This window comes from Fusarium graminearum, chromosome 1 (assembly GCF_000240135.3).
Source record: "Fusarium graminearum PH-1 chromosome 1, whole genome shotgun sequence".
Classification (NCBI taxonomy): Eukaryota; Fungi; Ascomycota; class Sordariomycetes; order Hypocreales; family Nectriaceae; genus Fusarium; species Fusarium graminearum.
In genome coordinates, this window is record NC_026474.1 from 539,080 (window position 1) to 552,629 (window position 13,550).

A 13,550-nucleotide genomic window follows, 5' to 3' on the forward strand; every position below is an offset into this window, starting at 1 on the left:
ACAGACGTATGGATGAATCTCAGATTTCCATCTTGTGAAACCTCTATCAAGGCTCCTGTCATGCGTATGAGTCGATCTCTAAGCCCGGCAATCTGGTTGGACTTGCAGATTGCTCTCGGGATTCAGATCGGTCGTGCGACGCGCAAGTCCGACACCGACAAGGCGCGGGCTGCTACACAAGTCCAATCGAAGATCATCTGAATCTTTCGACGTATAGATTTGTGGCTGTACCATGTGTATAGCTTTTCCAGAATTCTTGTGTACAGCGCATCCAGCTCTGGAAACAGGCTCATGTCGTTGAGGGCATCTAACCTTTCCTGTGGTGTTACCATTTCTGAGTTGAGGTACTGAATCAGCAAATTTGCCCACAGAAACATGGACCGAGACTTTTTAGCGATAGATTGAACCACATTTTGCACACTGTCGTCCAGTTCCAGCAGCTCGGTTTGTACAAGGTTGTTGATCTCTGGTTCGAGATATGCTTCGATGTCTTGAAAGTTAGATTGCTCTGCTAACAGAATATTGCGGACAGAAGACTGAAAGCGCTTTTCAACATCCACACTTGGCCGACTAGCAAAGAATATCTTAATTGTTGAAGACTTGGATATCTCTTCAAGGTCTCCCAAAAAACTGTCGAGATCCTGGCACTCGTCAAGACCATCAAAGATGAGGCTCGAGTCCTGAATGTATTGCATGATTAGGATGAGAAGGCTTTTCAGTTCAACCAGCGATGCATTCGGCTCGCCTGTACCAGTCGAATCTTTTAGCAAAACGGCCAAGTCAATTAGTTCGGATTTGTCCTGGTGCTGATACAGCAACTGAGTTACTATCGCCCGAAGCGCTGAGACACAGTCGTTCTGATTCGGCCGTTGTTTGTCGAAAAAGTAGTAGGCCATCGCAGTACAAACATCTTGACTGCTGCGTTGCCTCGTGATCATCTCTTGATGTTCTTGAATCACAACGCCGCATAAAACCGATTTGCCGTAACCCGGTTTTGCTGGAGATAGGAATGAGGGCAATGTTAATTGGGAAGTTCAGAGGTTAGGATACTGACCTTGGATAGAAAGGATCCGAGGCCCCCCAGGCGCCTCAACTGGACCAGAGCTTCCTTGGCTTCCGCCAGATGGACTTATCCACCATTTGTATTGGGGATGCTGCAAGATCCAGGTGGAGGTGTGTGGAAAACGCTTCCGTTTGACCTCTTCAAACGGTGTCGTCCATGATTCAGCAGCAACCCATTGCTTAAGTCTGTCAATTCGAGTGCCTAAGTAGTGATTTTAGGTTAGCAATCGAGTAAACTGAGGAGGATGTTCAATGTACTAACATTTTAGCTCAGATTGAATGTATTTGAACTGTTCAAAAGTCTCCTCGTGAAACTTGCGGAAGCTTTCATAACTAGTTATGTCTGTACGGTCGTTGAGTAGTTTAAGCTCAGTGACTAGCACCTGTCTATGAGCAGAGACCTTTTGTCGAAAGTGCATAAAATGCTCGTCGAATGGCACCCAAAATACCTTGGCCATTCGCAAGGCTGATCGCCAGTGTCCTGCAATATCCAAGTTACACGCTATGGTCTTCCAAAAAGGTAGGTTCTGGTTCACTCACCTTCACGAGTCTTTGTCGGGAACAACTCGCATACTTTACAGAATAATTCCAATAGATCACAGTGAAGCACGGTCATGGCATCGATCAATCGCCATGGAGGTTCGTCACTAGCTTTCTTGGATTGGCCAACTGCCTTTGCCTTGTCTATAGCCGTCAACACTATCATTCTGTCAAGCTCCAGATCTTGCGTGATGGTTTCAAGCATGTCGGTTAGTTTATTTAGGAACGAGGTGTAATTCTTGCATAACTAAAGCCTGTTAGCTGATCAGAACAAGGACAAGTACAGTATTCTAGGTTTGCAATACATGCCTTGAATATGAACTGAACGGTACCCCATACAAGGCCGCAAATCTCGGGTTTGACCTGCATGAAGCTTGTGATACACGCAGAATAAGGATCCAATACATCGGATAGGCGACTAACGGCATTGCAAAAGGCTTCAATATTGCGTGGAATGCCAAGACCTACGTTCTGTTCAAGTCCTCTCATGTGCTCAAGAATGCCGCGTGCGCTGTTGAATCGACGAATCTCGGTGCGCAATTCAGGGCTGAAAGAATTGATGCATCTATTGACGGCCCGCTGAAACGTACCATGGACATGTTCTGTCAGATTGTCTGGTGTCGGGCGGGGACTTGGGCCGTCCAAGTCTGCCATTTTGAGCGATTGTTGCGGCGTAAACAACCGGCCATTCACGTTTTTGTAGAACTGAAATCTCTTCTTCACCAACGGCTGATAATAAACAGTATTTCTGAATGGGAAGGGTCAGAGCATGGCATTATGTGGGTGATATAGTGGTTGCTCTCAGCCCCAAGGCGTACTCGCTGTCGGCAGCCTCGCAAAGGGCCACTGTCGCTGCACCTTTATCAGTGTTTGTGTCACAGCCTCAAAGCTGGGGTCTGCGCCAACAAACAAACCAATCAAACGACAACACTTTGAATCATTGATCAATCATAATGGGTTGCTGGCAACCATACCTACCCACCAGGCTATGCTCTTCTGTGACGGCGGCTAGGGAGCCTGTCACTGATCAGCTTTGTATTGTTCAGACAGAGGCTCCGAGCGGAAGTCAGACATATAAAGCGGCTTCAGTCGGCCATCGTATTGTGGTCTTTGGTCTCTAGGAATGGGCTCGGGCTTCACCCCGTTGATAGCAATTGATGCGTTAGCCAGAGCTCAACGCAGGCTGTATCTGATGAGCTCACTTTCTATCCGCACGCCTACGTTAACCCAAAGTTAGCCAAATGCATCATATGAATAGCTCTCATATCTGTCACGTATCCTTCCATGTAAATTATTGAGTTTGACTGCCTCTCTGTGGTGCTATCGGACATGCCTGTCGATTGATGACGAACTATTCGGGCGTTGTGTTTAAAGAATGATAGAGAACCGAATAAAGGAACAGGCAGTCATCCTATATAGCGTATTTGTGATATCAAGAGTTAAAACATCATCAATAGCGATATCGTGGTAGAAAGTGCATCCCACCAAGATCTCATATGTTCCATACTTACAAAGGTTAACGAAGAAACTCGCTGACAGGGAGATTTAAGAGAAGTAGTTCTAGCAATGGAAGACAATTATCACGCATCAATATAATGCAGACGGTTTAGCAACAGCGAAGAATTAAAGGCTGAGGTGCATATGCAATGGCATAGCTATTGTTCATATCAATGGCGGCTAGATTTAACACCGATTTGAAAAGCGGTCCTCACGACTGTATTAGTTTCGACGTCCAAAGAAGCAATAAAATTAAGAACAACGGCAAGAATTTCTTTGATGATACCACAAATCAGATCAAACTAAATCAATCACTTTATTTATATTTATGATTCCAATCGTTAATCCTCTCACATCTCCAGTCACAACTGAATTGTCAATTTGATCCTCATCTGTCGCCGCTGGCTATTCCCCGGCTAAACAAAACCCACCTCGAATTTGGCTCTTGACGAGCGCAACATCTCCCAACCAGCTTCATCATCGACGACCCCCGCCAAATTCGCCCATCATGTCGATGTTCCGCGCCAAGAAGCTCGATCTGGGCTGCTTTGTTAACGTCCGAACCCTACGCGATCACACCAAACGCAAGGTCTTTGAGGCCCACGAGACAGAGCGGTACGCAAAAACTCTTTCCACGACGACGAATTGAAGCACGAAAGAACAGGCGCTGACTTTGTGTACAGACAAGCTCTCCGATACATCATCCGCAACACAACCCTCCCTCCCCGAGTCCGCGCCGAAGCCCAGCTCCAATTGACGCAGATGCACTGCTACACCCGACCTACGCAGATCCGAAACAGATGTATCATGGGTGGACAGGGACGAGGTATTCTGAGCGACTTTAAGCTATCACGAGTAAGCCGACCACCAAAGCAATTGACGACCGCGGACTAACGATTTGTGCAGTACAACTTCCGAATGGAGGCCATGGCTGGAAACTTGCCCGGTGTCAAGAGAGCCAGTTGGTAAAGACCGAGCTTGGGATGGGACGAAGAGAAGTGTACGACTACGTGGGTACTTGGGATCAGGCGTCTCGAGATATCATAGACATGACTGTATAATACAATGCAAAATTCATTGGAACGCTACTTTCATGGCACAATACCCGGAAACTACGAAATGGTATCACGCACATGTGACCTCCGGACAGGCTTACAGGTCTGCAGGTCGAGTAGAAAAGGTATTGCATTTTTGTCAAGTTGAGAGCGTCGAGGGATGAACCCGTGGATTCTGGGGATGGGTTCTGACGTATTCGTCCTGTTTTAAAGTCTCGAATGTGTATGCTACCCACAATACTGCTGAGAGAGGAACATTTCTTGTAGGGAGACAGCACAATAACATCCGACTCATTTGCTGGGAAACCGGCGCATCGACAACCAGTTCAAGAGCACTGAACACAAGAAGCCAGAGAAGGATGTAAGCTGGAGGCAGTGGGTAGTAGGCAGGCATGAAAGTTATTACCGCTTTTAGGTGTCACCTAGCATAGAGCCTGAGACCTAAATTTAGGATAAAGGAAGTGTCGTGCTGTTACTGTCCAAGAGTGGGTTAAATTTGCAGTGAAAGGTACGGATCATTGGCTTATGGTTCACTGCGGCATAGGCGATAAGAGATAAGACGATAAGCTCTGATAAACTTTTTTGGGCCAGTGAACCACTCGCCACTCCATCATCAACCAAACATCATCACAATGGGCGGCGGCGATCTCAACTTGAAAAAGTCCTTCCATCCCGCGCTTCGGCGCAATCAACAGGCCGTTTGGGATGAGGAGCAAAAGGCCCTCGCCGAACGAAAACGAACCCAGCAGCGCCTCGACGAGATCAAAGAAGAGCGCGCAAAGGAGGAAGTGCAGCGCCAGCTCGAAGCCGCAGGCGGCAAAAAGAAAGTCGACCGTGTAGAATGGATGTATCAAGGCCCCAACGACGGGCAGACTGGCACCACTGAAGAAACCGAAGCATACCTGCTGGGAAAGCGACGCATCGATAACCTCATCAAAGGCACCGAACATAAGAAATTGGAAAAGGATGCAGGCACCGAAAGCTTTATGGCGCTGCAGAATGCGAATACTGCGCGCGACACAGCTGCCAAGATTCGCGAAGACCCGTTACTCGCGATCAAACGACAGGAACAAGCTGCCTACGAAGCCATGATGAACGATCCGGCCAGGCGCCGCCAGCTACTCGCATCGAGGGGCATTGATGAGGACAAGAAAGACAAGTCACGGAGAAAGGAGGACAGACACAGGAGGAGACATCGCCATCGCAGCGCAGATGGAGAGGACAGACACCACAGGAGAAGACGGTCTTACTCGCGATCACAAAGCCCACGTCGACGTGACGGCTCAAGAGAGGATCGGCACAGACGACGCAGGGATGATAGCAGGGACAGACATTCACGAAGAAGACGCGACGGTTCAGACGAAGAGGGTCGACGCGACAGGGATAACCGCAGCGGCGGAGACAGACATCGACACGATGGCGATAGACGACATAGCGACGAGCCTCGAGACGAGCGCCGAGACAACCGCCGTGATGAGCGTCCGCGAGACAACAACCGCCAGTACTCAAGAAGAAGCTACCCCAGCGACCGTCGTCCACGCCACAACGAAGAAGATGACAAGGCCAAGGAAGAAGAGCGCCAGCGCAAACTAGCAGCTATGCAGTCTGCGGCAACTGAGCTGGACGTCGACAGGCAAGAACGCCTTGCTGATCTAGAGAAACGGGAGCAAGCGGCTAGAGAAGCAGATAATAAAGCCAGAGAGCGCGGTGGTGATCGTGGATTTGTGAATAAATTGCATCAGCAAGCTGAACACAAGGGACTGGCGGAGCGCATGGGTGGAGCACGTCGTGGATATCAAAAGGACGATGATTAAGTGTTTTTGGACATTTTTATATGGAGGTTTAGTTAAAGTACTAACAGAGTATCAGAGTATAAATTTCTGGTCGCGAATAATAAACATGAATTTTAGTCTAAAGTGGTTTAGTGTTTTCGTCTCTTGTGCCGTCTACAACCCCTAGGTTATGAGATTGGGATTGTCAGTGCATGCGTGTAAGATGGATCGATAGGGAGGTGCAACGATGTCGGTGAAGATGGCAAAAGGGATATAATCAGACAAGACATCCAATCAATATCTCAAGTTTACTACTCCCTCAATCAATACTATCCCCGAGGATGTTGTTCAATGCCCCACCACCAGTGCTCAACCAGCAGATATTAAAGGACCTGATCAAAGCCACTGCATCAAATCAAGCCACCGCATGACCGCATCTACGTAAAAAATAAATCATACAACGTGAATCTATCGAATCTTGACTTTTAGCCGCCGCAAGCCCAAAACCATCACTTTAATTTGGGTTCCCTGTGGAACCAATTAAAGAGACGCTACTGCAAAGAAGAAAGGGGAGTCTACAGCAGTTAAAAGCGCTATCGACAGGCCAAGCTTAGTGGGTTGCCCTCCCCCGTCAGCCCGTCTCTGCCTCTCCACTTGTTATTTTTCCCTCTCATTTCCCTTCTTTCTCTTATCCCTGGCCTAATCTAATCCCTACCTCTTTAACTCTCTCTCTCTCTCTCTTCGCATTGCATTCATTGCCTCACTTCTCTTTGCGCATCAATTCGCCCTAATTTTCGCAAAAAGAACGATACAACAAAACAAGACGATAAAATCTCACCCTCCTTTTTTTTTTTTCTCTTCTCGCTCCGATATCGACTCGCTCGCGCACGCCACTTTACTACTCTCGAACCGTACACGATAATAACTAAGAGACAGGGTGCATTGCATCTCTCCACGAACCGAGATTCAACTTATTTCTTTGCGACATTTTGCGCGCCAACGCCACTACTTTTCTCTTTTCCTTCTTCTTTTCCTCTCTTCTTTTTAATTAAACTTGACTACATCACACGACGTCAATACTATTTCCACAATGCCTGCTCTTTGTGGAGGATCCAAGACTGTTCAGCGAAAGCTGGTTCTGCTGGGTGATGGTGCTTGCGGAAAGACATCATTGCTCAACGTCTTTACTAGAGGGTGTGTTTTGACAAGATACTGACAAGATACTGACAAGATACTGACAAGATACTGGGGGCTAATGCGATTGCAGCTACTTCCCAACGGTTTACGAACCTACGGTTTTCGAGAATTACGTTCACGGTACGATGCCACGAGTCTTTTGTCGAAAACACAGTCTAATCATGCCACGCAGACATCTTTGTGGATAATGTCCACATCGAACTTTCTCTCTGGGATACAGCCGGCCAAGAAGAATTCGACCGATTACGATCCCTCTCCTACGGTATTTTATGTGTTACCCCTCGCGCCCATGTCCACTCTAACTCTTGTCTCCAGATGACACAGATCTCATCATGCTCTGCTACTCAGTCGACAGCAAAGACTCGCTCGAAAACGTAGAGTCCAAGTGGGTAGGCGAAATCGCCGACAACTGCCCCGGCACGAAACTCGTGCTCGTAGCCCTCAAGTGCGACCTCCGCGAGCAGGGCGAAGACGACGAAAACGCAGCAGCGGGCGGCGAATCAGAACAACCCCGGGAGAAGAAGCCAATGATCAACTACGACCAGGGTCTCGAGGTGGCGCGTCGCATAGGCGCCCAGCGATACCTCGAGTGCTCCGCCATGAAGAACAGGGGCGTCAACGAGGCCTTTACCGAGGCTGCGCGCGTTGCTCTCAGCGTCAAGAAGGATCGCGAGGAGGGCAAGTGCATCGTCATGTGAAGAAGTCAAAAAGAAACGGCATTATTTCTGGGGTCCCTGTTTTTTTTTTTTACGATACGATACGAGCATTATAATCGAAAAAATACGAAGCCTGGCTGACACGCTTGAAACGACACATACGGGCTTCGTTTATTTTTATCTCACTCTCGAGAGGGGGTATCTTTTTTCAACAACTGTATATATCGTGCTGCATATTTGCACATAGGGTTTTTTGCTTGGGTGTTTTATTTTACGCGGCATTTTCTTTTTTAGCATGTTGGGCTTTTTGCCACAAGCAAAAAGGTCTGGCTCAAAAAAAGAGGGATGAAGAGGAGTAGAACTGCTGGGGGTGTTATCGGTCGAGAATTGACGAGATGCTTTTTGTCATTATTATTATTATTATTATTATCTCATCCTGTGTCAACAACTTCTATATGTATTTGTAGCGCACTCTTTAATGATCATGACAAACAATGACGAGTTTTGACGATGCTGAGAGGGGAAGTTGCACAGCCACGATGTGCATTGTCCTACCCTCGGGAATTGTCTGCTATGCCCGTCAAAAGTCAATTCTCGATTCGATGGGCAGATCCACTGCGATCTCTAAGGCTACTGCAGCGCTTAAGAGAGTTTTGCGGAGTGTAACGGTCTTAGTATCGTAAACAGTAGGTGATCTGTAGATACTAACATTCCTCTCAATCTTGGCATAAGAAGATATGATCTCACCCACAACCAAATACCCAATGGTATATTATCCCCTACATCACTGAAACAGAGCATAAACAATAAAAAACCGCCACTTCTGCGTCACACACGCTGACACTCGTGGTCATAACCCCTTCATGATTGGTCCAGCCAAGAGTTAGACCCTTGCTTCTTACAGCAGGGATTAAATTTGACGTCAGAGTATGATGTATCTCTAGATGTGAAGTTATTCGCAAGAAAGCAGGTTTACCAAATTGACGATCATCAACAGATATGAACTTCAGGGTCCAAGGGTCAAGTATCTAAATAGAGGCCAAGAGTCGCCCAGATTTTTAATAAAAAGCTTCTTTTCTTTCTCCATCAAACAAGCACTATCCACTTATACCCATTCAAAGACTCACTACCACTTACACCAACTACCACATATACATACACTACACCACTTATATATACATATACTACCGCAATCATGCCTCTCTTCGGTCGTCGTGAACCCTCTCCCGAGCCCATCAGAGAAGAACCCCGCAAACACGGCCTCTTCTCCAGCAGCAAACACACCGAACCCACCCCCGTCCGCAGCAGCACATCCTCCCGTCACAACCGCCACTCCCGCGGTTCCGCCTCATCCCACGACCGCTACTCCTCCTCATCCTCCCGTTCTCCCAGCCGTCGTCGCAGCACAGGCGGTGGCTTTCTCTCTAAATTCGGCAACAACCGCAATGAACACGATCCCGCCGTTCTCGAAGCCCGTGAGCGTGTGAGAAGCGCTGAGATGGCTGAGCGAGAAGCAGATCGTGCGCTTGAGGAGGCGAGACTTAGTGTGAGGGATGCGAGGGAGCATGTTAAGAGGCTCGAGGTGGAGGCCAAGGAGGATTCGAGAAGGGCTAAGATGAAGCAGAGTCAGGCTAAGGAGATGTCCAAGATGGGACGAAGCCTTGGACGTAAGTACTGAGTTTGAGTTTTTATGAGTGGTTACTAACGTTGATACAGGCCATGGATACTAAGCGCAATCAATCTTACATGAACAAAGTTCAACTCACCTTTGTGTTGGTGTATATGACTGCATGTATGACACGGGAAAACACGAGTTACGTTGGAGTGATGAAGGAGTTGTAAGGGAGCGTTTCTAGTTTTAGCAGTTTATCTTTTATAATACCAGTTTACATTCAAGACATCAACATCTTCCCATCGCATCAACCATACGTGGCATGATTAAAGTATCTGGTTCAAGTACAACAACTTTTACATATTGAGCCTCAGCTCACTCATTACATACTTTCCGTGTTATCCAGATCCATCTCAATCTAGCTTGAGAGAGATCCTTCCCTGACAACAAAACCAAGACCAAAATATCGGCTCAAATCCCAAAGCTTCGTAGCCAAGCGTGTGCCAACTCTCACTTACTTCCACCAAGTGTGAGACTCAAGGAGTGCTCAGCTAACGACACAGCCTTCTCCCCCCTGACCACCAGCAGGTCCTCCATCCTGTTCCTGCACACGTCTACCAGCAGTTCCCCCATCACGTCGTACTTCAGCAGCAGGAGTCTCCATCTCCTCAGCTCGATACACTCCCTCAACAGCACGATGGGAAGAACCACCAATTGCTGCGCCGCACTCGGGACATCTTGCCGTCTCCATCGGCATACCGCATTCTCCGATCGCAAACTAAAATAATGTTAGACAAAAATATACCAGGCAAGTACTAAACTTACAGGATGACCGTTGACGCAGTTGTACCAGTGACCAGAGTGTGTCGCCATGCCATGAGGTCCGGTGACCATGGCTGACCGGATAGATGCCAGTTCTTCAGGCGTGACCTCTTCGTGTCGGGGCTTATAGAGCTCAACCATGTCTCCAACTCTCTTCTTGAGAACATCGTTGTCGCCTAGCTTGGAACAACGGTCCACAGCGATTGGAAGAAGGTCACGAGCTACCTTAATGTGCACAGACTCCTTTCTTGCCGATTTCGATCTTGCTTCGGGCTTTGCAGTCCACGCATCACCTCTTGCGATCTTTGCAAGCCCGAGTATGGTTGCAATGACGATCCGATTGAGTTTCACGTCCATCGCATCTTTCATAATCGCCAAGCAAGTCTTGAACCATTCATCCATGCAAGGCAGATCAAGAGCGTTCTCGTGTAGTTTCTTCCCCTTTGACTTAGAAACCATAAACGCGTCCATCAGCTGTATCTGCTGAGCCTCCAAGATTACCAGACGTGCACCGAGAAGCAACTGGTCACCAGGCGCAGAATGCGAAAGCTTCAGAGCTTCCATCAACTGGGTGATAGAATTGAAACCACCAGTGGCAGCAGATTGCGATGTTGCGATCGCATTGATCAGCTTCTTGGCTGGCTGGTTCTCTTCACCCATGAGCTTCAGGAGAGACTCTGCCGACTTTTCGAGGCTCTTGATGCCTGCGTGTCGCTCTCTGAAGAACGTGGTAGCGGTGTGGTGAGGGCCTAAAGACGAAGACCTACGAGATGTCGCGAGTGCAGTTTCGAGTTTCGCCAGCTTCTTGTTGAGCTTGTCCAGAGCCGCCTGGCCCTTGATGAGGAAACGCTTGCAGATTTCATCCATCACTGCTCGGTTGATGACTCGGTTGTAACGTCGAGTCGCGAATTGTCGAATAGATCTCTTGCAGTCAGGGCAGCAAGGTGTCTTTTGCGCAAGTGTGCCAGACATGTTCTTCATACCGGTAAAGTTCCCAGACATATCCGTATGGTAGACTTCACCAAGACCAACGAGACCGTCCAGAGTCTCACCTGTGAAGAAATGGCCGCATCCGAGAACGACGATGGGGGCTTCGTCCAAGTCAATTTCTGAATACTTGCGAAACTCCAAGAGGTCAACTCGAGCAGTCTTCTTTGACCTGTTGCACACTTGGCAGTAACCGATAGGACAAACCTCTCCGCAAAAGCTCGGGCATTGGTGACCACATGACAGCTTCTTGTCGCATCTTTCGTTGCAAGGGAGTCTGTCGCAAGGAGCAGAGCATGGCAAAGTACAAGCGCCCTGATGAGGACACGACCATGTACAAGGCTCGATGCATGGAGCGCATGGTTTGTTGCAGACTGAGTTGCACGTAGAGTGAGGGCATTGAACCTGGTGTTGAGCTTTGTTAGTGACACCAATTTTTGTCTTTTCCAGATGTTTAGACTTACCTCGCATGGTTGCTTACAACTACCACAAGCCTCTCCATTGTGGCATTCTTGATTGCAGCGATGGTTGCATGTGCTGTATGGACGACCGCAAAGCTTGACGCACCCGGGATGGATGCCACCCTGACAGCCGGAGCAAGTGCCAGAACACCCGTGGCCGCATGGAAGAATGTGAGTGCAAGTCTGTTTGCATTGAGGCAGAACGGTGTTGCCAACCTGATGGCATTCGAGAGTTACACTGTGTCCGCAATGAGGCAGAGTCCTTTCCACCGGGGTAGTACACTTGAACGCTTCCAGGTTCTGTGTCTGGTAGCATGTCATACTCATTGAGGTATGCCCGCATGGAAGGTCGATACAATAAACCTTGGTCAGGCAAGGACCACACGATTCTCCGCATAGTTTGGGACACTGGTGGGTACAAGTCGTTCGGATGCGAGGACAAGATCTTGTACAAGTGAATGCATTGTGCATGGCCTCTGAATGACATGTCGCCTGGCATTTGTGACCACATGGTTCCAATCTCCGAGAGCAAGACAGAGTGCATCCTCCTTCAGGACTTTTGATGGAGAAGTCTTCCGGCTCTGAGCATGCAATGGGTGTCTCCGGGTGACGAGGACAACAGAGTCTGAGTGCCGTTCCAACAGAATTACTCTTGTAAAGTATGTCGTAAACATCAGCCCACATGGGAACGTTGGAATAGGTTGCTGCATTACCAATCAGGTACATTCCATGCTTAGCACGACTAAGAAGAACGTTGATGCGATTCTCTGTTCGAAGGAAACCGACTTGGCGTTGAGGGTTGCTGCGTACCAGCGACACGACAATGATCTTTGCTTCCTCGCCTTGGAAGTTGTCAACCGTCGCAAGTCTGATAGTCTGCAGCAACTTCTTCTTTTCGACCGGCTTCTTCGAGCTCGACTCATCCTCAAACTCTTCATGGGCAAGTTGTTCTCGATCAAGATCGCCAAGGCATATCTCAAAGTCGCGACTAAGAGCAGTTCGGAGTTGTTGAAGTTGGCCCATGTAGGGTGTCAGGAGCGCGATGTCTTCAGCTTTGTACTTGCCTTGTCGGACTAGGTGGCGGATCAGGGCCGTTGCCATGCTGGTCTCCCATCGGTTGCTGTGGGATTTGACCCGGGTACCGTCTCCTCCAACATCCTGTGGGTGGCTGTGATCCAGCCAAAACACGTTGTCAAGCATACCAACCACATCTGGTGCTTCCAACACACTCTCATGATCTATCAAGTTGGGATAAACTCCACGAATCAGCTGAGAAACCTCGGGTCTCATTCGTCTCTGGACGTTGAGCTGTGTTAGTGGCGATGGGTCAAGACCTGGTTCACCCTCGCCTCTTCTCTCGAACTGGCTACGATCCAGTTGCCATTTCTGTCCCGACATCGACTCGAGACTCAGATCGTAGTTGTTGATATTTGGTCGCAGCTGCTTGTGATCCCCAATCTGGATCACTTGCTGAAGCCCCGGCATCAGAGCAGAAATAATATCTGACTCTTTGACCTCGCCTGCTTCTTCACAAATGACAATCTTTGGCTTCAGACTTCGTAACATGTCGATCCGACCAGCGAGTGCTGTGGTAGTCAACCCAATTACATCAGCTTGGTTCATGGTTCGTACATTGGTGGCATCATGTGTTCGTTTGATGTTCTTTTGCTGCTCTTCGTACTCGTCCATAGCCTCGAAAAGAACATCGGTCTGCTCTTCTTGATGTCGCCGCGACCAATTATTCACCAGAGCACGCCGTTCCTAAGAAGCGAGGCTGTGGATATCCTTGTCTGCCATCATTTGCAGTACTTCGAGATCGGTATCTGGTGTTTCTTCGGAATTTGCTCGAGTTTGTGAGCCAAGCCAAGTTTCCATGGGATCACCCCCAA

General features: G+C 48.4%; 6 protein-coding genes across 6 annotated transcripts in view; 4 read left to right on the plus strand and 2 right to left on the minus strand.

Moving 5' to 3' along the window:
* Window positions 1–122: 122 nt before the first annotated feature.
* Window positions 123–695, minus strand: FGSG_11695 (uncharacterized protein; the record flags this gene model as incomplete). Its single annotated transcript, XM_011317477.1, has 1 exon — window positions 123–695. One exon carries the CDS (start codon window positions 693–695, stop codon window positions 123–125), a length of 573 nt encoding a protein of 190 aa, XP_011315779.1.
* Window positions 696–3,577: 2,882 nt separating this feature from the next.
* Window positions 3,578–4,187, plus strand: FGSG_00168 (40S ribosomal protein MRP2). Its single transcript, XM_011317478.1, has 3 exons — window positions 3,578–3,714; window positions 3,783–3,954; window positions 4,006–4,187. The coding sequence occupies exons 1-3, from the start codon at window positions 3,608–3,610 to the stop codon at window positions 4,066–4,068; spliced, it is 342 nt and encodes a 113-aa protein (XP_011315780.1). The 5' UTR covers window positions 3,578–3,607; the 3' UTR covers window positions 4,069–4,187.
* A 597-nt stretch (window positions 4,188–4,784) lies between these two features.
* On the plus strand, window positions 4,785–6,052 carry FGSG_00169 (pre-mRNA splicing factor CWC25; the record flags this gene model as incomplete). Its single annotated transcript, XM_011317479.1, has 1 exon — window positions 4,785–6,052. A coding segment is annotated over one exon (1,184 nt), but the record flags the coding sequence as incomplete, so codon positions are not given.
* A 964-nt stretch (window positions 6,053–7,016) lies between these two features.
* On the plus strand, window positions 7,017–8,194 carry FGSG_00170 (Rho3 protein; the record flags this gene model as incomplete). Its single annotated transcript, XM_011317480.1, has 4 exons — window positions 7,017–7,120; window positions 7,194–7,243; window positions 7,296–7,385; window positions 7,448–8,194. The coding sequence occupies 4 exons, from the start codon at window positions 7,017–7,019 to the stop codon at window positions 7,819–7,821; spliced, it is 618 nt and encodes a 205-aa protein (XP_011315782.1). The 3' UTR covers window positions 7,822–8,194.
* Window positions 8,195–8,883: 689 nt separating this feature from the next.
* On the plus strand, window positions 8,884–9,679 carry FGSG_00171 (uncharacterized protein). The gene is made up of 2 exons (XM_011317481.1): window positions 8,884–9,446; window positions 9,496–9,679. The coding sequence occupies exons 1-2, from the start codon at window positions 8,975–8,977 to the stop codon at window positions 9,507–9,509; spliced, it is 486 nt and encodes a 161-aa protein (XP_011315783.1). The 5' UTR covers window positions 8,884–8,974; the 3' UTR covers window positions 9,510–9,679.
* Window positions 9,680–13,550, minus strand: part of FGSG_11696 (uncharacterized protein) — a gene marked incomplete at both ends in the record, with an annotated part of 6,199 nt that continues 2,328 nt past the window's right edge. The window contains 5 exons of the mRNA XM_011317482.1: window positions 9,680–9,726; window positions 9,910–10,169; window positions 10,242–11,372; window positions 11,665–11,844; window positions 11,945–13,422. Coding sequence (XP_011315784.1) covers window positions 9,680–9,726; window positions 9,910–10,169; window positions 10,242–11,372; window positions 11,665–11,844; window positions 11,945–13,422 — 3,096 coding nt within the window. The remainder of the gene's footprint in view (window positions 9,727–9,909; window positions 10,170–10,241; window positions 11,373–11,664; window positions 11,845–11,944; window positions 13,423–13,550) is intronic.

What these genes read in the sequence shown, in the direction of transcription:
- FGSG_00168 (XM_011317478.1), top strand. Translation starts at nt 3,608, where the DNA reads ATGTCGATGTTCCGCGCCAAGAAGCTCGATCTGGGCTGCTTTGTTAAC. An exon ending in GAGGCCCACGAGACAGAGCG is followed by an intron (nt 3,715 to 3,782) that starts GTACGCAAAAAC and finishes CTTTGTGTACAG; the next exon opens with ACAAGCTCTCCGATACATCA. An exon ending in GCGACTTTAAGCTATCACGA is followed by an intron (nt 3,955 to 4,005) that starts GTAAGCCGACCA and finishes CGATTTGTGCAG; the next exon opens with TACAACTTCCGAATGGAGGC.
- FGSG_00171 (XM_011317481.1), top strand. Translation starts at nt 8,975, where the DNA reads ATGCCTCTCTTCGGTCGTCGTGAACCCTCTCCCGAGCCCATCAGAGAA.